Consider the following 18563-nt stretch of genomic DNA (forward strand, 5'->3'; position numbering starts at 1 on the left):
TTTTGAGTAAAGTTTTTACCATAAATGTCTCAAAAACTGCATGTACTAAATACCAAATATGTTACGTTGGACTCTTATGGGTTAAAAAAAGATTTGATTAAAACAACAGACACCAGCTGGAAGCAAAGTCCTGTTTTGTTTTGTTATTTTGTAAAAATGGTCAAAAGATATCAAACATTAACTGATTCCTATTCAAACTATTTCTCAGTCTCACCTTTCTTATGAGTTCTGAAACTAATATTGGGTGCGTCTTCAGCCTACAGGAGCTGTATCCATCTACACACATGACATTCAGTTCAATATTGTATTCTACTTTTCCTTCTTTTCTTCTATTTACCTTGAACTCAACAGTCTTTCCATTCTATGCTGTGTAAACACAGGTTTATATATCAGGTAGTCACTACACCCTAGAGCTTAGCCATTCATTGTTTACTCCCAGTCAGTTAGACTCTGCTGCAGACAAAGCCTCCTTAGTGCAACGTGATAAATTTATTTTTGACTAGTGTTCATTGTGTAAATTCATGGATCATGCTGCATCATTATCAAACACGGGGGAATGTGTTACAATTTTGACAACATTGAGCACCTGAGCTGGACCTATAAAAGGAGGAAGCGAAAACATCCCAGGTCACCTCCTTCTCCAGAAGACCTGAGAGCAGGTATGTTCAGACGTCTCCTCAAGTGTTTTGCTGACACAGCTGGATTTATCTAAAGAGAATATGCAGCAGTAAAGAGGGCCAATCCTACATTATTGGCCCTTTAACATAAAAATGTATTTAAATATTCTCTATTAGCTGTTTTCTTTTTGTATTTGTTTATTGAAATAACAACATAATCTTGCGTGCATTTGATGGTATTTAAAGCTTAACTGATATTTAATTTGGCAATAAAGCTGGAAAGTTGGGTTTTAAAGACAATGCAAAAATATTATAAAGACATTTTAACATATTTTGCCTCATTCTACAGAGGTATCTTCCTTATTGTTGGGAAAATGTTTGTAGTCCTGATTTCCATCTTGTTGCTGCATCATGTTCACACAGCCTGTGTTGTGGTGAGTATAAGTATTATCAGTTAAATGGCATTATACACAGAAAAGTTATGGACTTTTGATCACTAAACAAACGTGAAAGGGTTAAATCTTTGAAGTATTTACCTCCAAGTATATATATATTTATATATATATATATTTTATCAATACTTCCTGTTTTGGTTTTAGTAGCTAATTTCTCCCTGATTATTACAGCAGCTGTACCTTGGAATGTCAAACTTGTACAAATTTGTTATAAAAAACATTAGAAAATTATGTTATGTCCACTCAAATTAAATAAAATAGCATCTTGGGTAACAACAGCTATCAAAGCTAACATATTTTAGCTAATGTAGCTTTGTCAGCATGCATCTAAATGTGTTTAGGGTTGGTACTGCGAATATGAAACTGGCTTAGAAACTTAATCTCTAAATAATGTACGGCTGACATCACGCTTCCTTAAATATTTGGTGGTTATGTTTGTTTATGTGCCATATTGCTGCAGTCTTGCTAGGTGATGCTTTCTTTTATATGCAGAAACCCTGCAAACTAAAATTTAGAATTATGTTTTTACACACATAATCACAATACTCTAAAATCTATAAAATCACATTTCAGTCCATTTCTACACCTCATAGCCACTTGACATTCACATCTATTACTGCATATAAAATAGCACTTTCTGCACAAGTTCCAAAATTCTAGCTAATCTTTGTTAGCAGCACAGCAACTTCTAATACCAGCTACTGCACAAAAAATAAATAAATAGATAAAAATAACAATCAATACCCATCTGAATGTATTAAAAGTGATCAAATACTGTATCTTGTCTTGGTATCATAGGGTCTGATTTAGCAGGAAATTAGATTTTAGCCAAACAGCAGCTTGTTAATTAGCAGATTTTCCATCCAGTCATAACAAACTGTTGGTGAACTTCTTCAGATTTGCAACTTTTTTATTATTGGATTTGTCTATTGTTGAATTTACACATTAATGCTGAACATGACAAGGGCAGTGGGGGGAAAGAAAGGGGAGAGTAAACAGAATAAGAAAGAGAGAAAAAGAGAATGAAAAAAAGAATGAAAAAAAGAAAAAGAGACAATGATACATCAGATAGAAAGTTGCAGCATTAGCTTTTTAATCTCAACAGGAAAAAAACAGACAGCAAGCTGCTACATCTGCAAGAAAGCAAATCTGACAATCATTTGCAGAACCTTCAAAAAGAAAAACAAGCTGGAAAAAAAAATAAAATGAATAAATCACCAATTGGCAACTTTTCAAACAGATAAGCTGCATCTCCATCCAAAGACGTAGTTGGTAATGTGCAGGAATGTGAATGCACGTTGCCATGTGGAGAACATGAGGATCAGTAATTCTGTCAAGTGTGTGGACATGTTTATTTTTTTCTTTGATAGCCTTATTACATTTCTCTAAATAAGGTCAGTTTTCTTTCTCCCATCTCAAATTTGATTATTTTGACTAATGTTTTATCCAAACTGAGCCAAACGTTTTATCTAACAAGAGAGTTCTCATCAGATTTTGCTTCAGCTCCAACATGAATGCCTGCACGATGTAGTGACACAAATTTCCCATCCCTACCAATATTATTGCAGATCAGCCTTGCAGCTAAATGTTTGCTTTTTTTCTCAAGCAGATCCTGTTTGGTTAAGGTTTTTACACATAAAAAGCTTTATTGATATAGATATTTATAGATATTAGAGTTACATTTGCATGAGATCTGTATTGTAAAACCAAGATGAGCTCAGTTATTACCCTAATAAAGGCAGTTTTTACATCTCTGAGTAACATTGTTCAACTAAAATTTCTTTATTTTTGCTCTTAGAGTTTATTTGGTTATTAAGAGCTTGCATAGGAGTGTACTTTTTACAATACAGTGCATGAGAATGACTTAGATTTGTTAATATTGTTACCTTTTTGATGCCATTTTTCGAGCTTGTATAGTATAGCTTTGTTCTGATTTCATATTATCAAAATATATGCAGTATGGAAAATGACAGGAAGTGGACAGTGTTGGCTTTAGTCACATGACACATTTGTGAGAGGAAGTCAAGCAAGTAGGATAATATCACCTGGATTAGTAAATTTTCTGATGACAAATCATTGTGTGTGTGTGTGTGGGGGGGGGGGGGGGTGATACATTTAAGATTAGAATTATGATTTATAGTAATACAAAAATAAAAAAAAGTAAAATCTGTACAGATATGTAGTGAATCAAGTAGTCATAATAGTATTTTGACTCAGTTAAGTCAAAGATGAGAAATTAATCTGAATTTTCCTGTTTTTTTTTCTTTTTTGTTTTTGTTTTTTTCACATGCACACCATGATGTGTCCACAGCAAGGTAAGCACCATATTAAATGCATCAGGCATGTTTGACTTCACAGAGATGTTTTATTTTCAGCATCAGCTGAAACCCTGCCAGCAAGGCTCCCAATAAGATTATGGGATTTGGCTCATTCCTGTCTATGTGTTCTTTTGTTATGTAAAGCCAGTTCAGAGCAATTAAACCAGGATGTGTTTGTGAGTCATATCTTAAGCCAGCAGAGTAAATATCTGTCCTTGTTATGTCTTTAATCTGGTGTTTACACGTTGGTTTTTAATGTGTGCATTTGTCTGTGTCTGTCTGTGTGAAGACATTTGCCCAGAAAACACACCAGTGCAGGCTGAGATCGTAGACGTGCACAATGCCTTCAGGAGAGCAGTCGAACCGTCTGCTGCTGACATGGTGATGATGGTCGGTCTTCACTCTTACTCAAAATGGTTTCATTTTAATGCTGATGACATTGTGATGTGTTACATAGCCCACCACCCCAACCCAGACACTCATCCAGTTACAAATTACTTTTAACACAGTTTAGCAAAACATCTATTTTTTAAAAGTTTTGATAAGTGTTATTTATGCAAAACCAAAGGCTTTTTATTTTTTTGCAATCGCTAAGGCCAAGCCACAGAGCATGCCTCAGTTGTCACTTCACAGGGTTCACAGATTGAGTTTGTATCATGCATTTTAGTATTTCAATTGATTATTTTTTCATTAATCCCAATATTGGAAAAAAAAAGCTGAGATTAAAGCTAGATTTTTACCCAACCCTTCTGTTGGTTTTGGATTATACAGATGTAGCCCATCACTAGGAGCAGTGGGCTGCCAGATCCAGCACCCATGGAGCAGTTGGGGGTTGAGGGCCCACAGGGCCCACAGTGGTTATTTTACCTTAATACATCTTAGCTGCAAGTCCAGGAACTTGAACTCAGGTTCTTCAGACCCAAGCCCACCTCTGTAACCACTAGGCCACCACTCCCCCTTGTCTAAGTCTACATGCTCTGGATACTGCATTTGACTGGACTCTGGAGTTCATTACTAATTTTACATCTCTTACTCTTCACTGTTATTATATGAACATGTAGGATGGTCCTCTTTGTCAATACGTAGGCTAAGATATTATGTTATTGGTCTACTATTTTCACATCTCTCAACCATTCTCCATCTGAAGAGCCTTATAATCTTCTTTCACAGGATTTTTCTTTTTATTATTTTTTAGTCCCAAAGGTATGAGCAGAGATGGGAAAAAAGGCTTTTATGCATGCTGCATCCTTTGTCTGCAACGAACTGCAAAAATACTTCAAACTTAATAACTTTTTCTCACTGGAGTGACTGGTGTAACTTGATGTTAAAATTTAGATTTATTCTGGATTCTCTGAAGTCAACTCAAGGTTAAAATAAAAAAGAAGACAGCCAGGATCCTGGTTGGCTATTTGACTGCTCTTTTTGGCAGAATTGATACAGTTCAGGTTATTTCCTGGCTTGGGTTGAATTTCTAAGCACAGCCCATGTATTTTAATAGGGTTGATGTTTGAAAAGGCTTTTCCAAAGGCTTTTATATAAGCCTGCTCTGATGTTTGAGGTTATTGTCTCAGTTGGACAACTAAATGTGACAAAGTTTCAGCTGATGGTTTGAGTTGTGTTAAGGATTCTGACACTCGTTCTTTACATTGACTCTGCAAGTTATCACTTCTAGTAGCAGCAGATCAGAACCACAACACAAAAGCCTCATTTCCACTAAAGGGTCCAGGATGGTTTCATTCAGTAAATCCTGAACTCTGTTGTATTTCCACAGTCAACTGTACCCTTACCTGGTAGGCGGCGTATCGGCTATGTAATAGTGTGATGTCATAGAAGCTTGATGCTTTAATTACAATGAAGAAGAACACGACACTGAAACAGAAGATGAGAATGGTGGACATCCAGCCGGTTGTGTTCTTTCTTCTTCTCAAGCTCCACCCTTTTGGGTTGGATCAGCATGACTGGGACCCCAACAGAAGTGTCCCAAAACAGTGGGATGGTTTGGGTCAGATATTCTGGTACCTTCCCAGTTTTAGCCTGTGGAAACACAAAAAAATGCAAACCAACCTGTACTGAATCAGACCCTATGGTGGAAACAGGACTAATGTTAGTAATATTAATAGTCGTCAGGTGTTTCTGCATGGGTGCATTCTCACCAGGATGGTCCGGGGGACTCGGTTCAATAGGCTGAGAATTCTCAAAACTTTCAAACCTTTCTTCGGTTCGGTTGGTTTCACTCTGCACTTTACTGAAAATGGCCAAACCACCTCAACAGGGTCACACAGTTACAGCCACCTTGTTCAGGTGGTTTGGTCCGCAGTGTAAAAAAAATAAATAAATAAATAATCAAATAAAGGTGCAGAAGTTTTCAGAATTCACCACCCAATCAAACCGAGTACCCCGTACTATTCTGTTGTGAATGCATCCCCAGTAAAACCCCCTCAGTTGTAGTTAGTACTAGTTTCTTACAGCAGTTTTCATTTCATGGCACAACTGTGCACCAATTTCAGTTTTTATTCAAAACTTCATCTAAAGGCCAATTCATGCGTTACACTAAAAAAACATTGGATGAATAAAATTTGATCATGTCACATTTCCACACAATTAAGTCATTTACAGTTTCTTATTCTTGATTACGCTACATGAACACTTGTATCTGAAATTATACAAAGTGGAAATACTTCCTGGATCACAGCTTGACAGGAAAGGGGGTCAGAGAGAGTGAGGAATGACATGCAGGAACAGGTCCTAGACTGGGATTTGAACCTAGGACGGCTAGCGTATAGCATCATGAGGTGGTCGCTTAACTAACTGACCTTAACACCACTCTGGATCACTTGACACACACACCTAAGGCTCGGCACAAAGCATCACATCACTACACATGAGTTGTTGATTTGAAGTAATTACCTATCCTTGGATTGCAGAAGGCTAATCTAGCAAACTTTTTGTTCTTTTACGTAAAACCAACAAGAAATTATAAGTTAAAAACATGTTAAATTAATACATTTCTATTTAGCAAATGAAACAGGTGCTTTAGTGGAGTGATATGCTAAAGACAGAAACAGAGCTTGCTGTCCGTCTCCTGCGTCCTTTACGTTTGGAATTTGGTCGATTTTCAGGGCTCTTGATTTGTGTTATATATAAAAATTTCAGTCCTCTTTCTCTTTCTCTACTGACATTGTTGGATATTCCTTTTGTGCTGTAGTCAAAAGTCAAGCAAACCCTTGAATGTCAGCACTGAGAAGCCATCAGCTGCAGTCCATCATGATCACTAATAAGTAGAAAACAAGGAATTAAGATGACATTTTGGCAGTTTCAGCCTCACTAAATTAATACATGGGCTGTATTAAAGATCAATCTTGTACAATCATTTTGCCCCAGAAAAGAAATATTCAGAGAAATTAGAGGCAGTCCAATTTTGCCGTGACATTTGTGGCCATTATGAGTGAATCTACAACTCAGAATGAGCCAGAACTGTAAGTGCTGCCTGAAATAAGTCCAACATATCACTACTGAGGGTTTCATCTCTGACAGTTAAATCTTTATCTTCTTGTCTTGGCAGCATAAGCCCTTCAAAAAAAAAAAAAACTTGTATTGAAAGTCCTTTTGATTTTGAGCTGATCCATCAGCACATTTTAAAGCATATTTTATAGACGTCACTTTTTATTTCAGTCATTTGGGGGGATTTTTTTTCTGCATTAGAAATGTTGGTTTGAAGTAAACCCTCATCTGTTTCTGTTTCAGAATTATAGTAAGGAGGCAGCGGTCAGTGCTCAGGCCTGGGTTGACAAATGTATCCTGAGTCATGGACCACCCACCACCCGCCTCCTCAATGGTAAATCTGCTTTTTCCTTTATTCCTTTATTTGTCATGACCTCACTTGGTGCAAAGACTCCCTTTGACCTGCCTCCTCCTTTGATTGATGATCAGAGCCACAGTGAAGTTCATCTTATTGTCACTTCTTTTCCCTTCTTTCATGACAAATTACTCAAAGTGAGGTCTGCCATCACTTAGAAAAAAATCATCTATAGCCCTTATAATGTACACTGTTTTATCAAGATAGCATAATCTGCTAAATGAATGTTTGTAGATATGGTACCTTTTCATCATTACTGCCCTGTTTCCCTTCATTAACCAGGTTATCAATTGGGTGAAAATCTCTTCTACTCCTCCTCTCCATTCTCATGGAAGACTGTTGTAAATGCCTGGCACAGTGAGGTGTCACACTACCTTTATCCCAACGGATCCACGAACGGAAAACCCATCGGTCACTACACACAGGTGACTGATTATATAAAACACTCTGAAAAATCCCTTACCAATTTAAATGTTTTGTCTACAAAGTGTCTGTCGTAATAGAATAGACATCCTTAATTTTTCACTGCCATTGGTGAGTTTTTTGTTTTTGTTGTCAGGTGGTGTGGAGCACCTCATACAGCGTCGGCTGTGGAGTAGCGCTGTGTCCCAACAACATCTACTTCTATGGCTGCCACTATTATCGAGCGTATGTGGCTTCTTCCTCACCCCTAAAACATGAAAATGTTGTTTATTTTTTATGTGATTTAATAAAGTGTTTAACAGCATTTATTAATTAATTATAAAATGAAATTAAACGGAAAACATATTTTATTAATCAAAGAAAAGGACCAAGTATCTATATATTAAACCAAATATTTAGTGTAAACTTATCTTTACCTGGCTAAACCTCAGGCGCCTGAGTGCAAGTGAATGCAGCACGTAATGTACTTCTGTGTTCTACATCAACATCACCAGGTTCTCGATCATAATGCAGCATTCATGTACCCCTACCTGGTCACCCAATCAAAACATTTATAGACCCGCCCCTGTATTAGTCCCCAAAGGGAAAATATTATGCTGTTTTTTGTTGTTGTTGTTTTATTACATTTTTATGACTCTGTCAGGAGATTTTATTGGACATTTTCTCATGAAAACTCTCATTTTCATCTAATAGTGGAAACTTTAAGGGATGGCTACCTTACAAGGCTGGAACCCCATGTGCTTCCTGTCCCAATGACTGTGTGGACAAACTCTGCAGTAAGTAGAAATGACAAAAAACAAGAAATCTGTGACAGTGTGCAGTGCGATAACCTTTTCATTACATTTTCTTTTGTTTTATTTTTGTCCAGCCAACCCTTGCCCTTATATTAACAGCTTCATCAACTGTCCAACCTTGAAAGTCCTGTTTGGGTGCACAAATCCCCTGGTGTCCATCTGGTGTCCTGCATCATGTAAATGCACCACTGAAATTGTTCCTGTCTATTAAAGTACTGCAGCACTTTGGCTCAGTACAGTTTACATGTGAGCATCTTTGTTTGTGAAGTCAGTTGGGCTGAACTGCATGTCAGCTTGTGATAGGTTACCAGTGATGATACATGTAAAAGAAAAACAAAAGACAATTAATAAAAATCCATATTGTTGTCTTCTCTTAAAGGATGTTCTGTGACTGGTCTCTTGTCTCTTTTCAAAACCTTTTGAAATCTCTCTCTCTCTCTCTATGTATATATATATATATATATATATATATATATATATATATATATATAAATATATAAATTTGGCTTTATTAAATTATCAGTTTACTCAGGAACTCAGTTTACTGCAGTTTTTTTATTTGGAAATGCTTAAAAGGAATATAGATACTATAAAAATAAGTTTCTTATTGGAAAGATTTATTATATTTATTTAAACAATAACTAAAACCAAGAATAATTGTTTTTATATTTTAACACATGCATTAGTACTATGTTATTATTATCATTATTATTATTATTATTATTAATAATAATAATAAATGTTGCATTGTTGTGCAATTTTCCCCAGCCACTAATACTATTAATATAATCATTTTTTTTAAAAAAAGGCATCCATAAATATGAATTTTTAATTAAAAATATATGCATATTTACAGTATGGTACACTTTCTGTTCAGTTCAGTGACCAATACAATTAGGTATAGAGCATCATTTCCCAACATAAGTCCTTTTATCACAATTTCAGACCAGTTTAATCCAGTTATCATTCATTTTATTAAAGTTATTATAATCCAGAATAACAGGTTCATTATCACTGTGTTTATATAATGTAAATTAATAAAAACAAGAAAAAGAACAAAATGGCTTCACTAAGGAAAGCAGAGGACTGCATCTAGTCTCATCTTCGGTTTAAAGACAAACTCCACAAGCAGATGTTCTGCCACAGCTGGAGATCACATATTAAACTTTCATTAAAAAATACACAGCATTCTGTCTATAAAATTTAAATCTGCTGGAAAAGGAGAAAATATTCTAAATAAATGTGGGTTCCTGAGTATCAGTGGTTATCCAAGTCAGCATAAAATAAGCTTGTAACATTTACATCAACAAACTATTATTAGATCATCATATTCCTGTCGGTTTTTATAGTTTAATGCTTTATTTTTACTATCAGTTGAAGCTATAGAATTGTACAAGACTGAGCCATTATTAGTGCTTCTGTAATGATTAAGTGGTCATTTGGAAGGTTTGTGGTTAATGTTGAAGCTTCTCTGATGCAAAAATCTAAAGCTCACTGAATCTTGAAAGGGAAAAAATGCTTTAACCCAGCTATTGCCCTTCACAGCAAAACTGGGGTTTATTTGGGTGCATTTCAGAGGAAAATATTTCATATTTAGCTGTGTTTGTTTGATTGAGGAGCCAGACAGTTAAACACAAAAAAAGACTGGATGAGGCTCTAATGAAATTAAATAAATAAAAAAGTAATGCTAATTCATTCCATTTTTTATGTTTTAATAAAAATTGAATGGATTAGATTATATTTTAATAACACTCAGATATTTTCCTACAACAGACCCAGAACTAATGGCAACACGTTTATTGCACTTATATACACTCAGAGCCCATTTTATCAGGTCCACTTTGCTCATACTGGATTGGCCCCTTTGTGCCTGCTTTGATTCTCTTGTTGCTGCACATCCATGATGAGAATTTCTTGTTCCACCACATCCCGAAGCTGCTCTACTGGATTTAGATCTGGTGACTGTGAAGGCCACTGGGTGTACGGTGAACTCACTGTCATGTTCTAGAAAGCAGTTGGAGATGATCACATGGTGCATTATCATGCTGGAAGTAGCATCAGAAGATGCTACACTGTAGTTGTAAAGGGATGGACATGGTCAGCAACAATACTCAGGTAGGCTGTTGTAGTTAAACCAGGCCACGTTGGTACTAAGGGGGCCAAAGTGGGACAAGAAATGCTCTACCAGTGAAAGACACCTACTGGTCGCACCACAACATGGCGCGAAATTAGTAGCTAGACTCTTTTCCTCTGTTGTTGCCCAGTGGTGGAACAATCTAATGAACTGTGCCCGATCCACTGAGTTCTTATCTACTTTCAACAGCAAGCTCAAGTTCAAGAAGCATTTCCACACTTAGCTTAACTGTTCTATTCGTCAGAATGAGTTAGAAAGATTTGTCCAGCTCTGTGGCACAACTCAGCAATGAATAAGCTGCATGCACTTACACTCAAAAAGATATTGTGTGATGAAATCCTGATCTCGTAATTAATAAAGGACTTTTGTAGGAAGGGAAAGGGTAAAAATGTGATGCCTCTAGCACTACACAACAGCACCTGTGTCCAACTGGACTCACAGCAGTCTGACTACCACCTAATTATGATGTCCCCTCCTGTTTGATTTCTTGCTTGTGTTGTTCTTACTCCCAGATGTAAGTCACTCTAGAGAAAAGTGTCTGCTAAATGACTGTAGAATAGAATAGAAAGAAATTACCCCCCACACCATTACAGCCTGAACCATTGATCCGAGGTAGGATGGATCAATGTTTTCATGATGTTTCCACAAAATTCTGAGCCAGCCATCTGAATGTGGAGCTGAAATGGAGATTCATCAGACCAGCAACATTTTTCCATCTACTATTGTCCAATTTTGGTGAATCTGTGTGAACTGTAGCCTCAGTTTCCTGACAGGAGGCACCCGGTGTGGTCTTCTGCTGCTGTAGCCCATCTGCTTCAAGGTTGGACATGTTGTGTGTTCAGAGATGCTGTTCTGCAGACCTTGGATGGATACAGTGGTTATTTGACTTCCTGTTGTCTTCCTGTCATCTCCAACCAGTTTACCCATTTTCCTCTGACCTCTGATCTCAACAAGACATTCTGGTCCAGACAACTGCTGCTCACTGGTTGTTTTTTCTTCTTCAGGCTGGTAACTGTAAACCCTAGAGATGGTTGTGAGTGAAAATCCCAGTAGATCAGCAGTTTCTGAAATACTCAGACCAACAACCATGCCATGTTCAGAATCACTTAAATCTTCTTTCTTTCTCTTTCTGATGCTCAGTTTGAACTTCAGCAGGTCATCTTGACCAAGTCTACATGAATAAATGTGCCATGTGCAGCAACTAAATGGCTGAATAGTTATTTGTGTTAACAAGCAGTAGTGCCTAATAAAGTGAGTGTTAATATAATAAGACAAGCAATTTAATTTTCATTTCACTTTTACTTGTAAAGCAGTATTTGTAGAGTTGAATTATTATTTTTAATCAGTGAATAACTGACATCCTATGTACAATCATACCTAACTGTAAACGACTCTTTTTCTTCACAGCACAGAAGATGTGAGGTTACAAGTCTCTTGCTAACCACAGCACAGTGTCACATTAGCTGTTTATTGTTGCAATCTCTCATTTGAATGTTCAGAGTAACCTACCAGAACAGCAGTGCCGAGGGACCCATTTCAGATCAACTGCAGATAACATCACAAACAGCCAATCCACTTCACCGAAGTCTAAATCTTTCCACGCATACATCTCAGAGTGCATGTGTGTGTTTTTCTTAAACATCCTCCACAGTGCAGATTTAGACAAAGACTATTTTAGTGCAGGGACTTGCATAACATTTGCGAAGAAAAAGTATGTGCCACCTCTTCTGGGAGCCCAGGGAACGCACATCATCTAACCAACATGCTCACATATTAAAATGAGAAAAAAAGTAAATAAATAAATGAATGTGATGTGCATCAAAAACTGCCTTTCTATTAGCTTTACTTGAAATTCCCAGATTGCTTATGTTGCCAGTACAATTAAAGTACAATTGTATACATGATCTATATATATATATTCTTACTTTTTTGGTCACTTAATAAGTAAAACTAAACATACTACTTTGCATTGAGGGAAATCTGCAGTTCACAACATAGCATAATCAATCCCCTTGATGTCCAGTAGATGGCACTGTTGTACAACTGACCTCCTGTCCGTACCTTCGTTTGAACCTTTGGCTCATGAATAGAACACATTCAACATAGATATCCCTCATCTCTCACTTTTATAGTTTTTATGTTGGAGTCTATGAATTTAGGCTGAATGAATTAGATATAATTTTTTTGTTTTACCTCGTGTGACTCATTCTTTCACAGCTCTGACTCATGACTACAACAGTTCATGACTTCCTTTGGTCACATAGGGTACGAGTATCTTTCCACAAGAGGCCTGACGCAACAGCACAAGAGGCCGTTATCGAGTTAGAGCTGTTACTTCACCCATTGTGGTTAGTCAATTTTTTACATTTACTTTCCAAATAAAGAGGAAGAACTGCAAAACAGTGTGACACTAACAGATAAAGTGTCACATGAGCCTTTTTCTGGAAGTCATTTCTTTCTGACTCCTCTTGTTGACTGTTGTGTTGTTATGTATTTCCCTAATGAATTTATGCTGCTTACAGTGTTTTTGCTGTTGAATTTTGCCCATGCTTTGCATACTGGGGCAGTTCACATTACTGTGGACTGTTTTGTGGACTTTTGTATTGTTTTCTAATTCGGCTGCTTTGTTGTGTTTTTTCCTCTTTGTAATTACTGTTTTTTGTATCTACTTACTGAATTTGTGCAGTTTAACATGCAGGCTATTTTCTTGATTTGTTTTGCATGGGCTTTTTGCTGACTTTTTAAAGTTTAAAATGTACTCTCTGACTTTTGCGTTGTTTTACATGTATATTCCTGATGAATTTGTGGTGTTCTCTATGCAAATACCCTTCATGTCGGGCATTTTATTCAAGTATTTGTGAAGCTCTTGTTATGTTTACATGCATTTTGTTCAGTTTTTGTGCCAGAAAATATGTTTATTTTGCACTTTTTCTCTTGTTTGTGGTACTATTATGTGGAAATGGGTTTTTCTTGTAGATATTTCTGCTGCACTTTTTGTACTGCAGTAATTTGCATGTTCTCTTTCTTTCTTTCTTTCTTTTTTTCTTTTTTTCAATCTCTCTCTCTCTGGCTACTGTGTTGTGCAGAACAAATTTACTTTATAAAGGGGGGATTTAACTCATTAAAAGGAAACCGAGTGTTGTGGATATAAGGGTCTCCTTGACACTTGTGTATAGTTCTTTATTTTTTAATTTGGTTGCTGTTGGATTACAAATTAATGGTAAACCTTACAAGGGAACAAGTGAAGGAGAGAGTGAAGAAAAGAAACATGAGACAGCGATACAGAAGATAGAAAGCAACAACTATACAATCAAAACCTAAACAGAAAAAACCTGAAACCAAGCTGCTACACCTGTAAAGAAATTTAGCAGAAATTTAGCAAAAAGAAATTTTGTTGATATTTATATTTTCTCAGTGACATCTGGGCAATCATTTGTGTGTGTTGTTGCTAATTTTATAATACATGAGTTGTGCTCTTTACAATGTTTTGGTTCATGTAGGGCTGTGGTTCCCAACAAATTTTTGTTACTGCAAATGCTAAAAAGCCATGGACCCACCCGATGAAACCATGCTTGGTTTTGTGCTTTCAAAAGTGAGATTCTCACCATAAATAGGGTGGTGTGGTGGTTAGCACCATGGCCTCACCTCGCTGCTTCGAGCCTTGGCTTGGGGAGGTTCGAACTGGGGGGGAAGTGGCCTTTCTGTGTGAAGTTTGCATGTTCTCCCCATGTATGCGTGGGTTCTCTCCGGGTACTCCGGCTTCCTTCCACGGTCCAAAGACATGCTTGTTAGGTTCACTGATCACTCTAAATTCTCCCTAGGAATGAAAGTGAGCGTGAATGGTTGTTTATGTCTTTCTCTGTTGTCCTGCGATGGACTGGTGACCTGTCCAGGGTAGATAGGCTCCAGCATCCTCGCAACCCTTGATGGACAAAGTGGCACGGATAATGATGATGATGATAGTAACAATGTTCTAACATTAATCACAAGGACTCTGAATTTTCAAAGCCTTGGGGACCTGTACTCTTTGGGGGATCCCCTTGGGGGTTCCTGGACCCCAAGTTGGGAACCAGTGAAATATTTTATTTCCTTGTTTAGTGTGATGTCTTGTTGACTTTGTGCTGCCCTGTTTGGACTTTCTTTGTAACCTTTGTTATTTATTTATTCATTTATTTCTGCACGTAGTCTATTTAGTTTATGCATGTTTTGTTTTCAGAGCGTTTCTGATTGTTTTATGTTTGCATGCATTTTTGTTTTGCTTTGTGCGTTTTTTAATGTTATTTTGCACCAATTTATAGAGTATTATTGATTTTTGGTGCTTGAATGCAGTTCATGTTGAGGTTTTTATTAGTTTGAATGTCCCCATGAGCAGGTTTTGAAGCGTGCTGCTGGCAGGTCTATTTGCTCAGCAGAAGAGTGAAACGGGGCGGTTCTTGTGTGGCTGAATAATTATGTTTGAGTGACAACGCAGCTTGTTTTGCCTTGTGCGCGCTCACGCGATGTATACAACTTTGTTCCTTGGAAACGACTTCTGTGACGGACGGGTTATCCAGACGTTATTTTAACGGCAAATCAGGGTTTACCTTGTTTTGGAACAACACCGATATTACCGCTCACTGCCGTGGATTTCTCGACGTTTAAGGAAATAGATTCGTCCGTTTGCTAACCGAAGTTTGTGGCTGTTGGATTGACTTTGAGTTAGTTGTCGGTGAAAACTAACTTCAACCAGCTAGCGAGCTAACAAGCTAACTAGCAGAGTTCAGCTTCCAGCAGCACAGACATCAAACGACAGTCTGGCTCTCCGTCCGTTGCAGCAATAACTTAAAAGGTAGACCCATGGAGAGAGAAGGCAAGTACACAAAGCCAGCGTGCAACACGTGAAGCTAATTATGAGTTTATTTAAGGATTTATTTAGTCTGTTTCTGTTTGCTTTTTAAACCTTAGAGGTAACGCCAAAACAGGATGCGTTGTTACAACAGTTACAGTCTTAACTGAAAATAACTGGGTGGTTTGTGGGATGACAAAGGCGAGGAGTGTGTGTTTCTTTCATTATGCTGCATTCACGGTGACACTCGATACAGATAGTGAGTTAACAACCGTATTATGTGAGCACTGAACGCACCGGCAATTTGCTTTCTTCTCCCTCATATGTTCAGTTTTCTGTTAACAGCACTGCTCTTTACTAGTGTCAGGTTGCTCAATTATGCTAATGGCTGTGATGTGTCTTTACAGAGCACAATGAGCGAAAGAAGAAACCTCTCATTCCATAGGAGCCTGGCAGATATGTCCACCAAGAGATGCTATGGCAGAATTTAAGGCAACGAGGCACTAGACCAGGCAGGAAATTGGAGTAAAGCTGAAACCTAAAGGCGTTGCTAACCAGCGGCTCGTGTATGTGTGTTAGAGAGTAAGTGTGTGTGTGTGTGTGTGTGTGCTCGGAAGTGCCTATGGCGGAGTTTGGGGAGGACGGCAGCCAGCCTCCATTGAATCTTGGGGATACGGCCGTGCCCAGTGACGAGGCGGCCGGGAAGACGCATTGCGAAGTGTCGGTTCTGAATGGAGACTGTGGGATATCCGAAAAAATGGTCGGTTCGAGATCTGTTGTCACGCCTGGCGGCCAAAGCGGGGTGGAGAATGCCAATACCTCTGTCGGACTGGATACAAAATCTGAAATACCACGCAGGAGCAGCATTATTAAGGTAAACACTGAAGTTATGCGTACATCTTTGTGAACAAGCCTGCACATTTCCTCTGAAGACGGGGTACTAGTAGTGCAAGACCCGAATCTCTTTGACTGTCTTTTTTTTACACATATCCCTTTACTAGCTTTTCTGTAGGGTTGCCTTCTACACCATGCTTATAGTAAAATAGGTGTTTCCCACAGCGTAGAGCAGCAACGGGGTCACCTGAACCACATCCTGTATTATGTCTGATTGTTGTCAAAGAATGTATACAGCAGGGCTAGTAATTTATCTGTAATATGCATGTCTGAGGAGCCAGGATGTGATTCCCAGTGTGGAAAAAGGCCTGTAACTAAAAGTACAATAGTCTTTGTGTTATTATAGAAGCTCAAACAAATACAGTTGTATGACGAATTAAGGGAAAAAGCTAAACCCTTCACCCCTACTATGAAGGGATCCAGAGATCGTGTCTGTGTGGTTTTTAATGGAACAGGACTGTGTTTGCTGCCATAGTTTGGGTCTGTATGTTACCTTAGAAAAGAAATAAAGGAGCTGCACACCACTTCACCATATTTTGGGCTAAAGATTATAGCATTATACTGCTCGTAAAATTGCTGCCAACAAGGATGTATGGTCCACACCTGCGCCAGAGGACATAACTTTGCAGTGCAGAAGGAAGCAGTAGTCTATGAATTATTTAGTAAGGTTAAAATAATCTAATCAAAGCTATGTATGTATAAAGTCAGGTTTTTATAAGCTGTGTTTAGTAAAGAGCATAGTTCCAGCTCTGTTAGATGAGTTTAATGCATATGAGCTACTTAAAGATCTTTGTTTTTAAATAAAAATATCACATCGGTTATTCTGTACATTTATGCTTTTAATAAGGCTTCGTGCAGTTTACATCACATTTAATGTACATTATTACTCATTCCTTACCCTGAACAGCCAGTCAGAAGTGGTCTATTCCATTTTCCAAATCCTCCAAATTAAAGATGTTGATGTCAACAGAATGGATGGCGGATTAAACATTGAATAAAGAAGGGAGAGATGAACATCTACTGAAGCTGTCGGAAGTTCATGACAGCTGATTGGTGGCTGGATGTATAAAGGCTGTGAAAGGCTGTGACATGCCAATTAGATTGTTGGCTGTCAGGAACTTTAGGAGATTCTGTGAACACTGTTGTTTTTTCAGTGACACCTGCACTCTTTGCACTTTTATTTGATTTCAAAGTTAACTTATCTATGTTTTAAAGGATTAACCAGTTAATTTATCCTTTAAAACCTGGGTAATGGGCAAAAATGCAAGTTGGATAAATCTGATGTCTTTATTTGACCCTTTATTAAAAAGTAAAAGATAAAAATAAACAAACAAACTTATTTTGAACATGACAACTGTCCATTACCTTGTGATATGCAAGAGTTATTGTAATGCAAAAGGTTTCCACCAGGAGTAGAAGCCAAATATCAGATTCTGTACAACAGGGTTTTGAGAAGGGCTGGGTGATATGGCCAAAAAATAACACCTCAGATTTTTTTCAAACCAAATCCAATTTCCAATTTTAATATTTTTTTCTTTTCTTTCTTAAAAACACCATTAAATTAAATTGTTTTTGCATGTAAATGTCCTGATGAAGGTCACCTCTTAGCTGGAGTTTGTTGCTACTTAATGGCCAAAGACAGCATTTTGTGTGTGATGTGTGTCCTTACACACTTTGGTGCTCTAACAAACAGCATTTTTTAGAGTGGTGAGCTCTCCAGTGCAATACCTGAGCCATCAAAAACACTTGAGCATGTCATTAAAACCAAATATATTCCATACCTAATGAAGAATTTGGACTGATTTGTTGGACTGTGCTCCTCTAAAAAACAAAAGAGGGATTACCTTTTGAGGAATTGTCAGTCTTATCTGGAGCTGCACAGACTCTTTACATCTCCTGTTCCTATTTCAGGTCTTATCCAGGTGTTGTGTTTGCACTGAATGTGAGACATGCTCCTGTATATATGGTTAGTTAGGTATCCGGGCTTCTGATTTTTAGTTATGTGTAACTTCTTATAGTTTAGGTCACCTACTGTTGTTACCAGCAGAGAATGTTCAGAAACCTGGATGTGGTGTTTACATGCCACAGTGTCCTGGTTTCTATCAGAAAACTCTGGGCAGCATGTCCAGGATTCTGAATGCAGGATAAGATGAATGTGCAGAATATAACTGAGATATTTTAAAGGGTTTCTTTTGCTATTGGTATCTTGTTAATGCTATTGACTATTCTTCTAATCTAAATACATCT

General features: G+C 37.6%; 2 protein-coding genes across 2 annotated transcripts in view; both read left to right on the forward strand.

Annotated features, from left to right (window-relative positions):
- The first annotated feature begins 531 nt into the window (after positions 1–531).
- Positions 532–8811, forward strand: LOC121641341 (cysteine-rich venom protein pseudecin). Its single transcript, XM_041987428.1, has 9 exons — positions 532–659; positions 967–1051; positions 3384–3387; positions 3680–3780; positions 7135–7225; positions 7529–7671; positions 7806–7894; positions 8363–8445; positions 8538–8811. The coding sequence occupies exons 2-9, from the start codon at positions 992–994 to the stop codon at positions 8672–8674; spliced, it is 708 nt and encodes a 235-aa protein (XP_041843362.1). The 5' UTR covers positions 532–659; positions 967–991; the 3' UTR covers positions 8675–8811.
- Positions 8812–15494: 6683 nt separating this feature from the next.
- Positions 15495–18563, forward strand: part of LOC121641334 (inactive phospholipase C-like protein 2) — a 51221-nt gene continuing 48152 nt past the window's right edge. Inside the window, exons 1-2 of the mRNA XM_041987414.1 lie at positions 15495–15702; positions 15830–16296. Coding sequence (XP_041843348.1) covers positions 16045–16296 — 252 coding nt within the window. The 5' untranslated portion in view covers positions 15495–15702; positions 15830–16044. The remainder of the gene's footprint in view (positions 15703–15829; positions 16297–18563) is intronic.

The sequence above is a fragment of the Melanotaenia boesemani genome, chromosome 6, assembly GCF_017639745.1.
Source record: "Melanotaenia boesemani isolate fMelBoe1 chromosome 6, fMelBoe1.pri, whole genome shotgun sequence".
Taxonomy (NCBI): domain Eukaryota; kingdom Metazoa; phylum Chordata; class Actinopteri; order Atheriniformes; family Melanotaeniidae; genus Melanotaenia; species Melanotaenia boesemani.

Bases quoted from the DNA above. Each gene is read 5' to 3' on its own strand.
- LOC121641341 (XM_041987428.1), top strand. From the start codon at position 992: ATGTTTGTAGTCCTGATTTCCATCTTGTTGCTGCATCATGTTCACACA. The intron at 7,226-7,528 runs GTAAATCTGCTT...TTCATTAACCAG, and splicing joins CACCACCCGCCTCCTCAATG to GTTATCAATTGGGTGAAAAT. The intron at 8,446-8,537 runs GTAAGTAGAAAT...ATTTTTGTCCAG, and splicing joins CTGTGTGGACAAACTCTGCA to CCAACCCTTGCCCTTATATT.